Source organism: Alternaria arborescens (genome assembly GCF_004154835.1).
Source record: "Alternaria arborescens strain FERA 675 chromosome Unknown contig_39, whole genome shotgun sequence".
NCBI lineage: Eukaryota > Fungi > Ascomycota > Dothideomycetes > Pleosporales > Pleosporaceae > Alternaria > Alternaria arborescens.
This window is the reverse complement of record NW_021167894.1, coordinates 81,172-97,432: the sequence shown is the minus strand read 5'-3', so window position 1 is coordinate 97,432 and position 16,261 is coordinate 81,172. Positions and strand designations below refer to the sequence as shown.

The 16,261-nt window shown below is 53.2% G+C and overlaps 5 protein-coding genes across 5 annotated transcripts; 4 read left to right on the top strand and 1 right to left on the bottom strand.

The window, feature by feature from the left end:
- Positions 1-1,038: 1,038 nt before the first annotated feature.
- Positions 1,039-2,189, top strand: AA0111_g10771 (hypothetical protein; the record flags this gene model as incomplete). Its single annotated transcript, XM_028644561.1, has 3 exons — positions 1,039-1,156; positions 1,209-1,355; positions 1,405-2,189. 3 exons carry the CDS (start codon positions 1,039-1,041, stop codon positions 2,187-2,189), a joined length of 1,050 nt encoding a protein of 349 aa, XP_028501663.1.
- Positions 2,190-2,671: 482 nt separating this feature from the next.
- On the bottom strand, positions 2,672-5,110 carry AA0111_g10770 (hypothetical protein; the record flags this gene model as incomplete). The annotated part of the gene is made up of 2 exons (XM_028644560.1): positions 2,672-4,963; positions 5,015-5,110. The coding sequence occupies 2 exons, from the start codon at positions 5,108-5,110 to the stop codon at positions 2,672-2,674; spliced, it is 2,388 nt and encodes a 795-aa protein (XP_028501662.1).
- A 481-nt stretch (positions 5,111-5,591) lies between these two features.
- Positions 5,592-6,844, top strand: AA0111_g10769 (Serine/threonine-protein phosphatase PP2A catalytic subunit; the record flags this gene model as incomplete). Its single annotated transcript, XM_028644558.1, has 6 exons — positions 5,592-5,753; positions 5,821-5,862; positions 5,912-6,017; positions 6,064-6,597; positions 6,647-6,719; positions 6,772-6,844. 6 exons carry the CDS (start codon positions 5,592-5,594, stop codon positions 6,842-6,844), a joined length of 990 nt encoding a protein of 329 aa, XP_028501613.1.
- A 647-nt stretch (positions 6,845-7,491) lies between these two features.
- On the top strand, positions 7,492-8,137 carry AA0111_g10768 (hypothetical protein; the record flags this gene model as incomplete). The annotated part of the gene is made up of 3 exons (XM_028644557.1): positions 7,492-7,864; positions 7,917-8,017; positions 8,072-8,137. The coding sequence occupies 3 exons, from the start codon at positions 7,492-7,494 to the stop codon at positions 8,135-8,137; spliced, it is 540 nt and encodes a 179-aa protein (XP_028501614.1).
- A 776-nt stretch (positions 8,138-8,913) lies between these two features.
- Positions 8,914-15,755, top strand: AA0111_g10767 (hypothetical protein; the record flags this gene model as incomplete). Its single annotated transcript, XM_028644556.1, has 4 exons — positions 8,914-9,243; positions 9,297-11,594; positions 12,355-12,697; positions 12,757-15,755. 4 exons carry the CDS (start codon positions 8,914-8,916, stop codon positions 15,753-15,755), a joined length of 5,970 nt encoding a protein of 1,989 aa, XP_028501619.1.
- Between the last annotated feature and the right edge of the window lie 506 nt (positions 15,756-16,261).

Sequence of the window (16,261 nt, the reverse complement as noted above, 5' to 3'; positions counted from 1 at the left end):
AGGGCATTAACGCACTAAGCGCTACTGCAGGCGGGTGGCTGGAAGCTGAAGGAACTCGGTAGCTGAAGTGTTTCATTATCTCGACGCGCCCGATGAGGCGAATGCAGCGTGATAACTATGCGCGTTGGGGGGTGTTCAAGTTCAAGTTTAGTGACGCTGTTCCTGTTGCCAAGCTGCGTCATGAAGCTTGATACACAAAGCTAGTATTTCTCAGTCGCGCCTTACCTGGTATCTTGCAAGCTACAAAGGGCACATAAGTGTGCATTGTAAGCCATGTTAGAAATGGTCCTAGGGATCATGTAGGCTACATTCGGTTTTCGTAATAGCATTGGAGAAGCCGCAGTCTACAAGAAAAGCCACTCACCATCCACCTAGTATATCGCAGCAACGTAAAGCCGACATAATCATGTAAGCATAGTTGCCCCGTCGGTTGCATGTTCACTAACGAAGTGTCGCGCATAGAAGGCAGTGGAAGACAGAGCGGGGCATGAGTAGGCGCGAAACCACGCGACATCCTCGTGTTTCTTTACCGGCAGACCCACCTCGACTACATTGGGCTTACAAATGCCGTTTCGAGGAATGAGCTTTGCCGATGTCTGCCATGTTTGAACGCTGTCCCATTCTTTACCCTGAACCTTCGCCGAAGATCCGAGTAATTCCCGGCGATGCAGGTAGAGCAGTATCTGCCGCACTGACGGATCCGACTTCTAGACCGGCGGCTCACGAGCAACACCACAACAGGCAAGCCGCTATTGGATCTTCCCCATGTAACCACTCATGTATCAAGCTAATCATCTAGGATAGCCGCGGTCTACAGGGGAGCTAGGCTGTGACGTGAAGTAAGTTAGCCCCTGTTGTTGTTGCGTCACTATTCGGACCTTCGACCACCCCACATGCACATGGCAGTACATAAAAGAGCAGACACCGTCATGGCCGAGGCGTCATAAAGCTCCCAATTCTTCTTGAGGACTTTAGTTGAAATACAACGACACCCGCTCTCCAAAACCAAATCATTCACCAAACACAAACAACTACAACATGGCACCATCAACGACAAAGGCATGGACGGTCCAGGGCCAGAACGGCTTCGACTCTCTCACATTCAATGAGCAGGCCAAGGTGCCTGAGATTGGAGACAAGGATGTTCTCGTAAAGGGTATGTACAATCCATTGAGTGGTTGTTCGCCGCAATGCTGATCGATTGGCAGTTCACGCTGCGTCGCTAAACTACCGCGACCTTATTATCCCCATGGGCAAATACCCCTTCCCAATGAAGGACAACACTGTACCCGGTTCAGACGGTGCTGGTACCGTAGAATCGGTCGGCAAGCATGTCACACGCTTCAAGCCTGGAGGTTCGTATTTTTCTACACGCATACAGATGCATAGTCTAACATCTTTCAGACAAGGTGGTCACACTGTTCAACCAGGGCCACATTGCCGGCTCCCTGGACGGAAAATCTCTTGGCACAGGCCTTGGAGGCGCCATTGATGGCACTCTCAGAGAGTACGGCGTTTTCGATGAGGCTGGCCTTGTCCAAGCCCCGTCCAACCTGAACATGCTCGAAGCCTCAACTCTCTCATGCGCCGCCCTCACAGCCTGGAATGCTCTTTACGGCCTGGAGTCACGCGCTCTCAAGCCCGGTGACACAGTCCTCACACAAGGTACCGGGGGTGTATCAATCTTCGCTCTGCAATTCGCAAAGGCAGCCGGCGCCAAGGTTATTGCTACCACAAGTTCCGCAGAGAAAGCCAAGATCCTGAAGAAATACGGTGCCGACCACGTCATCAACTACAAGGAGACCCCCAACTGGGGCGAAGAAGCTGCAAAGTACACACCCAACGGCGCAGGCGTACAGCATGTTGTCGAAGTCGGTGGCCCGACCACAATGGCGCAATCTCTCAAGGCCGTCGCTATTGATGGAGTCATCAACATTATTGGTTTCATTGGTGGTGGCGGAAAGGAGCAGCCTACATTCCTTGACTGCCTAAGCAACATCTGCACTGTACGTGGTATCCTGGTGGGTTCCAGACTACAGATGGAAGACATGTGCAGGGCAATTGAGGCCAACGACATACATCCCATTGTCGATGAGAAGGTGTTCGAGCTCAAGGATCTCAAAGAGGCATACCAATACATGTGGGATCAGAAGCACTTTGGCAAGCTTACCGTCAAGGTCGCTGCTTAGAGTTTGGAATGTAGCAAATAATAATCTACGAATTACTTCAACGCTGATAGCAACGTGAGCTTTACATAATGTGAACAGAAGTTACAAACATCCGGAGAATGCATTAGTGCTACACCGAAGTATCTACGAGAACCGCCCAGCGAATTCCTTACGGTTGTGTCTAAATGCAAGAACAAAAAGAGCAAAAACCACCCACTATTGGAACATGCGTGCCATCTGCCATATAGGCGAAGAACAAAAACAGAACAGAACAAAACAGAACAAAACAGAACAAAACAAGAACAATGCCTCCCAACTATGCAAAACAATCATGCCACTGAGGCGATGGGTATCATGGGGTATCAAGGTCGTGACCGTCGTAAAGAACCTCGTAAGCGACCGAACACCATGCTATGCGCCGCAAAACAATCCAAAAAAAGTCCCAGCCAATCCGTGATATAAAATGAAAGTAAAATCCGTGATTTTGAATAATGAAAACCTGCTCACTCCAGTTCGGTAGTAGGTTGTCCGGCTAGCAGAGTGGCTGCAATACGCTTGCGCGCGTCGTCCATACCGTTAGTAGCAACAACGCGGTCAGGGGCATCGCCACGGATAAGGACCAAAGCGTTCATGAGAGTGAAGACACCACAGTCGCTTCCGTTCAGCTGCTGTCCGCTCCGCTGGGAAGTTTCTTTGGTCCATTCTCCAGGAACCCAGTGTTCGCCGAGTTCCTTCTCGAGGTACGCCACTAGATGGTCGATGTACTTCTGTCCGTCAAGGCCCATAGAATCCAAGTACTCCATGGAGCGTTCCTGGGGATAGACCACAAGCAGGCGCCAATGTCCTTTGTCGCAGATGGGGTAGAGGATAAGGTCAGCATCTAGATATTGCTTGCCTTTGAGCTGGAACCTATTGGTCCAGCGCGAGGTATCGGGGGTCTGATACCAGAAGGATGAGAAGGCGTGAAGTGGAGGTGCGGGGCCGTTACGTTTGTGTACAAAGCCGATCTCCTTCTTCTTTGCGGCGACAAGAATGGAGAGATATTCGTTGACAATGTTGTCGTTCAGCCAAGCCCTCGGGTCGCCGTTGAAGTCTCGAGGCAACAAGGTCGCAAAGTCCCGAGCATACAGCTTCTCTTCAATAACCCACTGGCTGGCGTTGCGGCCGTGGTTGGTCTTTGCTGCAGCATCTTGCAGTATCTCTTCTTCGCTGGGAGAGAGCGGCGCGACAAGTGGTTTCAGTGGCGGTGGCGCCAGGGCAAGCTTCCTCTGTACTTCTCTCTGGAGATCCTCGAAAAGCTCTAGTGATAGCTGGGATTCTTCGAGCGATTCATCTGGAGCATTAAAGGTATCTATAGAGACACCGCGCCATCCACCGTCCTTGGCAGGAGAATCGAAAAGTGTAATCTTTGGGCTACTGGCCGGTGAAGAGCCGGAAGAGGATGCGGCCTGACTGCCGTCTGATGCGCCGCGGTTAGGATTCTGGAACACATCATGGTAGTTCTTGACCGGGCTGGAGGTGATAGTTTCTAGCGTGGAGTCGAGCATTTCGCTAACTCTCTCGTCGAAGTAGAAGGGCTTGCATTTAGCATTCTTTTCCCAACGTACTCCCTTCCTGCGCGGCGGAGTAGGTGCATCAAGAAGAAACGACAAGTCGTTTTCGTATTCGAACTCTGGGGTAGCAAGCACAGAGTCAATTTGCATCGGCGAACCATCAGTTTCTGATGGAGAGTTGTGAGGTTTGTGTGTGTGTGGCTCGGGAGGAGATGCATATGACAAAGCATCTGTAGTGGAGGAGTCTTTATTGGCTGCCTCGGGATTGGTTTGAGGCGACTGGGTCTCGGCGAAACCTTGTTCCGCAGACTCCGTCAGAGGCGCGGCCTGTCTGCGCTTGATATCATTGCCAAGCTGCAGCTTCAACAGCTGGCGTCGCATAGGTGTAACTGTGGGCAATTTGATAGCACGCTGGCTATTGCGGCTTGAGCTGGGGGTTGCGCTTGCGGGTCCTTGCGCTGATGGTGTAATATGCTGAGAGGTATGCGCAGCAGGAGACTGAGAAAAGAGCCATGCCGGAGCTGCATTGTCGCAAGCAGGCGATTCATATGCATAGTCGTGTGACTGGGGAGACGGAGTTGGGCTCGCTGGTGAGTCAATCTGAGGGGAGTCCCAGGACACGTTTATGGGAGAGCCAGTATGGTAGTTCCGTCCCGGGGTGGACGTGAGAATGTTGTCAAAAGAGAAGTCGACATTGACATCGAGGGATGTGTTTGCATCTTCAGAGTCGCCAAATTCGGGCTCGAGGGATGTGTTCGCGTTGTTGGAGTAGCCGCCTGTGGGTGTAGTCTCTAGTCCGTAATCTTGTGTATCGACTGGTGACGTATGTCGAATTGGTGAGTCGCGGAACTGACGCGGGCCCAGGCTACCATTCCACGACTGTGACGCGCGCGCCTGCCTTTGGTTTTCGCGACGCGTTTGGTTCGCGCGCGCGCGCACTGAAGGGGAAGGTGTCGCGTACTCTTCATCTGCCACGCCTGCAGCAATGAAGCGCTTCTTGCTGGAGCCAGTCGAGGAGATGATCGGGATCGCCTTGATCGTCTGCCGGCGGAGGTATCGGGTTGCAAGGCGCGCTGGAAGTGAGAGCAGGCTGGCAACGCTGACGGTTGCAGCCCACTTGCCGAGCGTGTTGAAGAGAGAAGCGCGCGGAGGTATGACTTCCTCGGTGGCGGTGGTGTCGTCTTGCGGCCATCCTCCTGGAACATGTAGGTATGCTTCAGAGGAAGGTGTGGTGTGCTGCGCCTGCCGTCGTTGTGAGTTTCATCCAGGTCAATACCTACAGCGAGCACTTACCTGCAGTTGTGGAGCGCCGGAGCCATTGGCAGTGACCACTGGCACATCCGCAGGCATGCTGGAGAGGTAGGCGCTGTATGCGCGTTTTGCGGGCATTGTTGCTATTACTTGTCGCGTTGGTGGTTGCGATGGGCAATAGTGACAATGAAGTGTGAAGTGGAGAAAGGACGAGGGTCGCGGTTACTGCACAAAGCTGCCCGCAGTAGCGTCCGCCCAGTCGCGCACGGACTCCAGCTGCAGTTCGCGCTAAATCCTCTGCGGCTCTTGGTACCCGGCGCGGACAAACGATTCTCCATTGCGGCCAGCGCTTCCAAGGCTGTATATGCCTGCGGTGCGTGGTGTTGATTCTCCCCATATTCCTGTCATAGACCCTGCTGCCGCCCTTGATATCCCCTTGTACGCCACACAGTCTCTGATTACACGATCCCTCGAATTGAAAGTCGCTCCCGCCTACCGCCTCCATTCGCGTCTGCTGCACGTCATTGGCCGAGTTTGAAGGGCAAGAACCCCTCGACAGCTCTACACCACAACAACCGATCGTCCACCCCACCTACATCGATTCCGCCGCCCCGCAACCATGGATACCAATATGGAGGATGTAAAGATGCCAGAGCCCATGCAGCTGTCATCTGCCCCCACGTCTGAGCCGACCACAATCCCCACGCTGGATGGCTGGATCGAGAGCCTCATGAGCTGCAAGCAGCTGGCCGAGAGCGATGTGCAGAGACTATGCGACAAGGTATGCGACATAGCCTCGCGCAGAAAAACAGCTCAGATTGCATCTTCTGACGAGCATTGTGCTATAGGCCCGCGAGGTACTCCAGGACGAGTCCAACGTACAGCCAGTGGTACGTACCATCTCCCCTGCGACTCCGATATCCGCTCACCTTGGTACAGAAATGCCCCGTCACAGTCTGCGGTGATATACATGGCCAGTTCCACGATCTGATGGAGTTGTTCAAGATCGGCGGCCCCAACCCGGACACAAACTATCTCTTCATGGGTGCGTTGCCTGCCCCAGCGGCATTCATCCATACTGACATCAACAGGCGACTATGTCGACCGAGGCTACTTCTCCGTCGAGACTGTGACCCTTCTGGTCGCGCTCAAAATTCGATACCCCCAGCGCATCACCATCCTCCGTGGCAACCACGAGTCCCGTCAAATTACCCAAGTGTACGGCTTTTACGACGAGTGTCTCCGCAAGTACGGCAACGCCAATGTGTGGAAATACTTCACAGACCTTTTCGACTACCTGCCGCTCACTGCCTTGATCGACAACCAGATCTTCTGTCTGCACGGTGGTCTCTCTCCTAGCATTGATACGCTCGACAACATCAGGGCGCTTGACCGCATACAAGAGGTGCCTCACGAGGGACCAATGTGCGACCTGCTCTGGTCCGACCCAGATGACAGGTGTGGCTGGGGAATCTCACCCCGCGGTGCAGGATACACGTTCGGCCAGGACATCTCAGAGGCCTTCAACCACAACAACGGCTTGACCCTAGTGGCACGTGCTCATCAGCTAGTCATGGAGGGGTACAATTGGTCGCAAGACAGGAATGTCGTGACCATCTTCTCGGGTAGGTTGTCCCCCATCCCGTCCCTGATTGCACGACTAACATCCTACAGCACCCAACTATTGCTACAGATGTGGCAACCAGGCCGCGATCATGGAGATTGATGAACACCTGAAGTACACCTTGTAAGTTTTCCACCTTGCTGAACATCGTTGCGCTTCTCTAACGCAACCACAGTTTGCAATTTGACCCTTGCCCACGTGCTGGCGAGCCCATGGTCTCACGAAGGACCCCCGATTACTTCCTTTAGATGGGCTCTTAATCTGGACTCTTACCGCTATCTTAGCACAGCGCTACACTTGAAGGCATCACTGAATACACTGTGTACGATTGCGTTCCTGGTCACCAAAGCCGTCAGAAGTGGCGGGAGACGCGTGACACTGACGTGCTCGCTTGAAGTAAGGCTCGCACTGTCTAGAAGACCCCAAGAAGCCATACTAGAAACGCGTGGGAATGTTACAACAGGTTGTGATGTAGCTTGTGCACAGACTTATAATGGTGGAGACTTGATTGCAGTGTTTGATACTCCCTTTTTTGTGAAGAATGTCCGATGTTCTCGACCAAATCCTGCGCCGAGACTGATGATTTTGATTGGCGATATCGTGATCGTGTTGTTGATTTGGATCTGTGTCCTTGTCGCAGTACTGCAAGTGTTCAATAGGCTAGACGGTCACCACCCCGTGAGAACATTCATTTCAGACTGAGTGCAGACTTGTGATCCAGTCAGAGAATCAATTGTTGTAATTCAGGTCCTCTGGCATGGACAATAAAGTCAACGTCCGGCGTGTCCGTGGCTGGCGATACAACCGGCAATGTTAGCTGACTCAGCCACATCTGCTGGTGCAACTCGAACTTTTGTCCATCGCGGACAACTCGAGCCACACCACAGCGCCCACCATGTCTCTCACATTCTTCCGACGTCTTGCGCGGCCCTCGGCCCTCTCCGCAGCCCCATTCGCCCCGGTGCGATCAACCCGACCCTCAATTGCCGCCACCGCGTTCCAGCACAGCACACCGGCTTTCGCAGTCAGCCCAGCACCAGCATCGCGCGCAAACAAATGCACATTAATACAAGTCCTGCGACAAGGGCGGATAGCGCAGAAGGCGCGAAAACTCCGATCGCCACAATTGAGGGATAGGCCGGAGCTGAAGGGCGTATGTCTGAAAGTGGGAACGACGAAGCCGAAGAAACCCAACTCGGGCGAGAGGAAGATTGCGAGGGTCAGACTGAGTACGGGCAAGGTCATTACGGCCTATATCCCAGGAGAAGGTATGGAAGAGCGGCGTGGAATCAACTGGCAGAAAGACTAACCAGTGGTTAGGGCACAACGTACAGCAGCATTCAGTTGTCATGGTACGAGGTGGCCGCGCGCAAGATTGCCCCGGTGTCAAGTACCATTTGGTCAGAGGAGCGTTGGATCTGGTAAGACATACAGCGGTCAATGTCAACGGGAAAGACGATGCTAACAAGTCGTAGGGTGGTGTTGGTAGCCGGATCACCTCGCGGTCCAAGTACGGAACAAAGAAGCCCAAGACAGCGTAGGCGGAAGCTGCTGTGGAGTGTATATGATTGTACCATACCCGTATCAATGGCGTTGGAATATAGAGAACTTGGAAATGCCATGTGTAGTCACGCAAGGTGCGTGATTTGGAAACTCGCGTGAATCATGATGCTCGACCTGTTACAGCATGCCAGGAAGCCCGTTGTCATCAGGTATACATTAAAGGCATACCCTGCTACTTTGTCTGCAAGTTTAAAGTACAACAAATTGTACACCTTCAAGGTCAGCTTTGCCTAGGTATAGTTTCAGGTGTAAAATTGGAGACGCGAGCTCATTTATACCCGACTAGTTATTAGCACGTGAATTCATGGTATTCATTACCATTTTAAGGAAAGACTGTGGTGTGTTTAGGAAGAAGCTCGTGTGACGTGTTGTCCTCTAGCCTACTACACCCAAACGCAAACCGTATATCCTATCCCCTCCTACATTAGTATAAGTCATCACTCATCCCATTGGAGTAGGTTTCGTGTGCTGGGTACAACTTATCCAACAAGCTCCATACCTCGGAGGTGGAGCGGAGGCTTACCCATGCAGGTAGCTGCAGCCCGCACGCTCGGGTCGCGTCATCCCCACGCTTCACACGGCCAACTTGCGGACCAAGCTACCACCCACCTTCAAGCATTCCTATAACGCTTGACACAACTGTTGCTGCGGATTGTGTCTACTTCACAGCTACCATGTTTCCAGTCGAATAACTGCCTAATCCCTTCGACGTTTCACGTAGTTCTGGTTATACTCGGATCCGCAGTCGTCCGCAATGGAGACTCCCGGCGCGTTTGCCAACGCGACTTCCTTCTTGCCGTCGCCGGCGGACTTGCTCATGGCACTGCCGCGTCTGTTCTCCAAAGCCAGCTCTCTTGGCGACATGATGCGCTCGGGCGGAAGCGTTATCGCAGAGCCGACAGCCAACCTGACTAACAGCACCATGACAACTGCATCCCCTGGCTTTGTGCAGGAATCCATTGCTGCTGCGGCTTCGGCGGCTGCAGCACCTGAGGGCGACATGACAGTATGGCAGGCCTTGAGGAATGTAGCTGCCTGGTTCAGCTACATCACTTCCAAATGGGCCATCGCAACCTTCGCGATCGTAAGCCTAAACTCATGGACTTTGCACTTTTCGTACTAAATACATGCTCGCAGGCAATCATCCTCAACAGAACTCACTTCTATGGAAACAGTCGCGTTCCGCTATCCTTCGACCGCCTTTACCTCCGTTTCGCTCTCTACATCATGCCCCTGGTTCTGTTCCTTTACCAAGCACAGAGCATCCTACGAGCCATACGATGCCAAACCTCACCAGGGTGGTCGACATTGCAATATGGAGCGGACGAACGGCAGCTGGACACAGACTTTGGCGGCGAAGGCGGTTATCTGTGGCAAGTGGCATCAGCGGTGCTCTTCTGGGAAACCACCGAGGACTCATGCCGAGCTGCGAACATGCTACCCATGGATCCATCAGGCACGCGGTCCTCTGGGTCACTAGCGCTTCTATGGCCCATGTTTGTCACCCTCGGGTTTGGTCAGTTTGTCGATACCCTGGCGTGCGCCCTGCAAGGAAGACGTCCGATCCAGGAAGTTGGAATGACCATATTTGAACATTCGCTCGCATTTGCAGAGGCAGAGGCAGTGGTGACGAAGCCGCTGGCGGTCGATTCGACACGCTTCTTCAAACCAAAGTCGGTCTTCACCCCAGACGGCACCTCCCTCATGATTCCAAGGTCGAAGCTTTCCAGGATGGCCAACGTGCCGCCAGAAGTGTTGTTGATATCCCTCATCTCTAGTGTAAGCCACTTCATAAGCAACCTGTTAGCAATTGCCGGGGTGCGCTCGAGATGGCGATTAGTGACGACCACAATGTGTGGGTTAGCATACATGTCAGCTTTCGCCTGGAGTTGTGTCCGTCTCACCAGGATGGTCACTGATCCAGATCACTATGTGGGCATCTTGAGATTTCCCACTGTTTGCATCATTGGGTTCATCCCACACCTGCTGATACTCGTGGGCATCGCAGTGTGCGCACTAATCTACCTCTTGGCTTTCCTTGTTCCCGTAATATCCCCGCCTGCAGGACGCACCGAAAATCTGACATTGGGAGAGAGGTTCTCTTTGGCCTATGGTAATCTACATGCCAACATTCATCTATCCTCGATCACACCCTTGACCATCAATTGGCACGAAGACTTCTACACCACTATACTCAAGGTAGGCTATGTCATTCTGACCTCGGCGAGTGAAGCCGTGTTCCTTAACGAGGGAACTAGAGTCAATGTCCATGCAATGACCTGGCTTGAAAAACAGAGATTACAGGAACTGCTCGCTCGACGACGAAAAACCCGAGAGATGATCACCAACATTCCATCTGAACTCAGAAACGATACGTTTGCGCAGGGCGTTGAGGTGACTGACGAGCTTAGTGATGTCAGGACGGATACATCATCGTCAGGCTACGCAAGAGAGCGCAAGACGCGAGGTGTAGCCTCTGCAGATTCTTCTAATGCCATGGGACAGAATGACCCCGCGCTCCAGCAACGCAGTCGCTATCTCCAAACATACCAATTCTTCTTTCGCATATCAAAGTTGATCGTCCTCAGCCTTGCAAAGATCACAGACTGGGCACTGGCCAAAGTGGGGATCAGCTACCGGCCTAGATGGCTACGACGTACTGTGGGACTTGTTGATGACGATGGAAAGATGTATGCTTCAGCAGCTGGAGCAGGCCGATACCAAAACCAAACTACATCAGCAAAAGAGCCATGGCTTACCATGGATGACCGGTCCCGAGTCCGTCAGAATCGAGAATTCGACGTGGAGTCGTTCGCAAAGGAGAGGCTCCGACAGAGTGGCTTCTACTCTCAACCAGATGCCGAGGACTCAGAGGATCGTCTCGACGACTATCTGTACTCCTGGTGGCGCAACGGCAGTCTCTGGAACGAGGTTGATAACAGCCGGGACTATGTTGTTCCACAAGACGACGACACTACGAGCGTCGTATCCTATGCTACCACGACAGACAACGATGAATGGTCAGACGTTGACGATGGCCAAAGGACGCCTACACGCGATACATACCAGCGGAGTCGGGAAGAAACACCCTTGGCTGACGATGCAATGGATTTCTCCCGTCTTTCTCAACTCCTCGACCCAAAGACCAGGGAGGACCGAGAGGAAGCCAAGCTGCTGTCACGCCATCTACAGAGCTCCAACATCATGACACGCTCGCAGTACCGCAGGGCTATGGAGCGCGAAGAAGCCAAGATCCTAACAACATCACGCTACAAAATGGGTGATAGTGTCAGCATGTCTGCAGAAGAAGAGGAGCAGCTTCTGGAAGATCTCATCCTCAGTCGCCGGAGCGCGGCTGCACCGCAGGGCGCGAGCAATGCTGGGAGCTGGGACACGGGAGCAGAGGGCATGGGCTCGGAGGGACCACAGTGTGTGGTTTGTCAGATGTCGCCAAGGACTGTGCTGGTATGGCCGTGTGGGTGCTTGAGCTTGTGCGATGATTGCCGGGTGGGATTGGCGTCGAAAAACTATACTGCGTGTGTATGCTGCAGGACGAACGTGGCCGCGTACTCACGGCTGTATGTGCCTTGATTATGACTGTTGACCGGTTGGCGTTTTGTTCTTGGCTGTACGTATAGATGATTCACACAAAGAAGCTCGTTTCTTCTTAGTTCTGCCCTAAGGACTAATTGATCCTAAAGGCAAACATTATGACCTTCCTGTTAACGTTGACCTCAAAATTGCGTAGCTTTTGCGATTAGGAAAGAGACAACAAGCTCCTGTGACGGTGCCTCTTTCTTTCGGAACTTATCGGAATGGACCAACTAACAAGATACTAAGCGGTACTCGTGACGTTTCTAAGTGCCACATGCGAAGGTAATAGTGGGTCTGTTGATGCGATTTGCCAGTGCCATCTCTGTTGCTACCCCACGTTCGCAGCTTCCATCTCGGAGTGGCGATCGTCATATCAGTCACTACATTTCTTATCTTGGCAACCCCAAACCGAGTCATCAACTTCACCCCCAAACTCTCCTCGCACCAACACCACGAAACCATACATCCTCGCGAACACATCCATTCACTTTGACTGAGCACTGCCATTCAGCTCGGTCGACTGCACTCATCCACGAACCATTTCCACAATTTTATGCAGCCAGAGCCTACAAACGTATCACAAAACGTTTCCCACGTACAGACCTTTCCCGACCCCGCCACCGCATCCCAGCATGGACAGCACCGCAGCGATGACTTGCAGGGCTCTCTGCAGCCTCACTCGGGTGAGCTGTGGGGAGACGCGGGAACACCGCCCGATGCGACGCGTCCAGACAAGGCCAGCAATGGGGTCGTCGATACCGTGCAACCAGACGGACTGAAGCGCATCGCGTCCCCCTCGCCGCCACCGAGGGATAGAATCACTGAATACGAGAATGCGCTGAAGATTTCACCACGGAAACCTGCTGATGGGCCCCTGTTTGAGATTATTAAGAGTAACAAGAAGCCTAGCGACAAGAACTCTCCTATCTCGAAGCTGCCAAATGGTGTGTACAACGCGAGACTGACAATGCTTAACATTTGGACACGAGCTGACCTTGCACAGAGGTCCTGATTCACGCCATTGCCCACCTGTCGCCGAACGACCTTGCTGCCGTTTCCCTTGTCTCTCGCCGTTTCCATGATGCAGTCACCACCCCACACGCCTGGCAGGTGGCTTTTGGTCGCTATTTCCCCGGCCCCCTTTCGCTCGAAGACGCCGCGTTCCGCTCAGCTCTTGAGGGCGATGGCTTGGTCGTGCGGTCAGAAAAGAGACGCTTCACTAGGCTCACGGCATTGGCTTCGTGGAGGAGCGAGTATATTCTACGCACCAGACTCTTGCGATCGCTCGTTAGAGGCAAGCCTGTGCAGGTCCCCTCAACACCATCCCGCGCTGCTCAGATGCAGACAGTCACCCCAATGATAACCTACGATGCCAAGACGTATACCATCATAAATCACTTGCAGGCAACGTTTGGCTCTGGTCTGAACAAGAAGATGCCGCGTTTCATTCATGGTGCAGACGATATTGGCATGGTGACCAGCAGCGATCCGACAACTGGTAAAGTCGATCCGTGGGGACAAAGCGACCCCCACTTCTACGGTCAATTTTCAGAACGCTTTCCTGGTGTCGCTGAGTGGGGACTGGGCTCCGGAGACGTTGTCGGACGGCCCAACGTCATGGACATATCGCAGCCGTATGGCATGATCTATGGCCAGGGCTGTCCAGAAGGCTCGTGTTACTATCGTTCCCTCGAGGAGATGCGCGGTCGCTTCATAGCCGAACCCAGCGATTTCAGTATGCCAGAAGTCGGTATACCGAAACTAGGTATCGACGGTGGTGCCATCTGCAGTGTCTGGATCGCCAAGTCGAGCACAATCCCCACGCTCTCGGAAGGTTTGGTTGGGATGATGATGGGCTCTGCAGCTGGTGTCGTTAGTGCCTGCAGTATTGGTACAGATGGTCTCCGTACATCTCGCGTACAGCGTGGCGAGCTGACTGCGCGCTGGGTTCTTAGTCCAGGCGTACCCATCATCGCCATCGCCGTAGACGAGCAATACTCAGCCAAGCGCTATGCTCAGAACCGCATTTGGGCGGTCGCTCTGAACGCTCTCGGCGAGGTCTTCTACTTGACCAAATTTCCAACCCGCAGCCAGGCCCCAAAGGATGACATTGAGCAATACTCAGAATATCTGGGCTGGCTGACTGGTCGCAGCGTATACTGGAACCTCGTAGAGCCTAGCCGGCGCACTGCACGACCAGATCCATACAGCGATGCCGATGTTGACGGCAGCTACTCGCCTCGAACATCGTGGGACGGCATGTGCTTGAGCAAGGAACAGATCACCGCCGAGACCAGAGAGATACAACAGTTCCTTCGCAAGGAACCTAAGCATTTCCGAAAGACGTGCCTTGGATGGGATATGCGTCGAAGACTTGAGGTCGATTTTGCTGGCGATGACGGCAACCACGCTGGAGAGGCCATGGTCGTCTTCGAATGCGGGCTTGAAGAAGGAGACGTTGCGGACATTAGACGTTTCACTCGATGCAAGACTGACCAAGAAAAAAATACGACTACCTCGAGTCGTATCATGACGCCTCAGCCTGCGCCGACTACATCCCTGTTCGGTGGTCCAGGCACGGGAACTCTGGATTCTTCTTCTCTTCGCCAGCGCAGTTCTTCGTACATGTCGACTACGAGTTCGCCAGAACGAGCAAGCCTGTCCGAAGAAGAATGGAGGTGTTCAAGACTCACTTTCGGCGGCTTCAAGAGCACCCAGCTTACCACTACCACTTTAGACGTGTCTACTTTCGCCACTCTAACCCTGTCTGAAGATCCCGCGCTCGGTTTCTCGACTTCTTCCACTGCGTCTTCGCCCTACGCTTCCCCAATGTCAGTTGCAAGTCAGCCTGCATCTCCCTCTGATATTCCTGGTCAGCGCGCGAGATTTGTAGCTGCTGGCACCAAGTCTGGTGTAGTGCTGCTTTGGGATATCCGGGCGCCCACATCGCGCTCGTCCGACTATACAAACAACATCGACCCTCTTCGGATCATCTACACTGACTCACCAGAGATATCATGCTTGGCTGTCACCTCTCTTTATCTCGTAGCAGGCGGAAATGACGGCCTGGTACAGGCATGGGACCCGCTGGCTTCGAGTATGTCACCTATCACAACACTTCACTCTCGACATGCTTCGCGTGCTCGGAGACAGCTCGTACAGGCTCAAGCCTCTGTCCAAGGAGTCGGCATCAACATGTTCGCTGCCGGTGCCGTATGTCTGGACCCTGATCCGACTGTCTTGCGAGGCGCAGTATCGCTTGGCAATCAGCTTCGGTTCTGGAGTTACAGCTCATCTGCCGCTGACCAGTACAGAAGCAGCAAACGTAGACTTCGAAGAGCTGAACGCGGAAGTAACAATACTGCCGAGCGCTTTGCTGGCACGGGCAGAGTCAACTTGAAGAACTACATCGCCAACGAGCATTCTGAGCTGGAGCGTGACAGGCAAGAACGTCAAAAGCAGGCCGAGCGCTTGGCTGGTCGTTTTGGTACGGAGCTATTGAGCGAGGACGAAGCTTTGGCATACGCCGCGATGCTTTCCCAGGAGACCATGGAGGCGGAGGAGCTGCGCCGCATCGAGCGCGAGAGTAGCGCCTTCAGCAGTGAGACTGTAACGCCAGAGCCGAGCATCCAAGCTCAGCCTTCGTCACCTGCCGTCAAAGATGATGAAGAGCTGGATGCTGACATTGCTGAAGCTATTCGCCTCTCTCTTAATGAGAGCTCTGGTGCTGACATGTATGAACCCGCCACTACGCCGCCTTCCGCATTCGACATTCCAATCAAGTATGCCAAGGGCAAAAAGTCTCTGCCGTCACGTTCTCAGGGCAGCACCCCCAGAAAAGACAGGACCACTGCTGGATCGAGCAATGAGAGCGAGATGTCGGATTTGGAGTTTGCCATGCAGTTGAGTCTTGCTGAAGAGCAGAGTAGGAAGGATGCCGAAGACGCTTTTCCACCGCTTAGTCCAGCGGCTGGCAGCAAGGGCAAGGGGAGGATGTGGTAATGTGGGCGGCCAGCTAACTGCCTCTCTTGGGCGTTTTTGTTTTCATTTCTTCCAGCCCTCCAGATTCTTAATTGCTGGATTTCTTCACTTCATCGCTCGGCAAGCACATTACCAGTGTCGCCTTGTCGTGCTTCGCTACACCTCGAAACGGTTTGATATCTTGTGCATTTGCGCTTATTCCGACATGTTTATTGTTTGTTGTACGAAGAAGTTCATCTCTAACCGATTTATCCAAAGGTAGACACTTTTACTTTTCTACTCAAATCGTAACAGTTCTGCGTATCTTCCAAAACAGGTTTTGCGCTTGGAGGTAGATCTCGTAAGAATGACTTTCTCGTAGATAGCTTGGTAATTTTGTTCCACATGCTCAAAATAGTCCTGGCATCCGTCCCTGATCAGTACGACTCGACTTTATTGGCACTTGTCTGTTTCTTCATCGTCCGCTCTCAATGCGGTTAGCTGGGCGCCTTACCGCTCATACCCCTGACTTTTTGTAGGCTGCCACC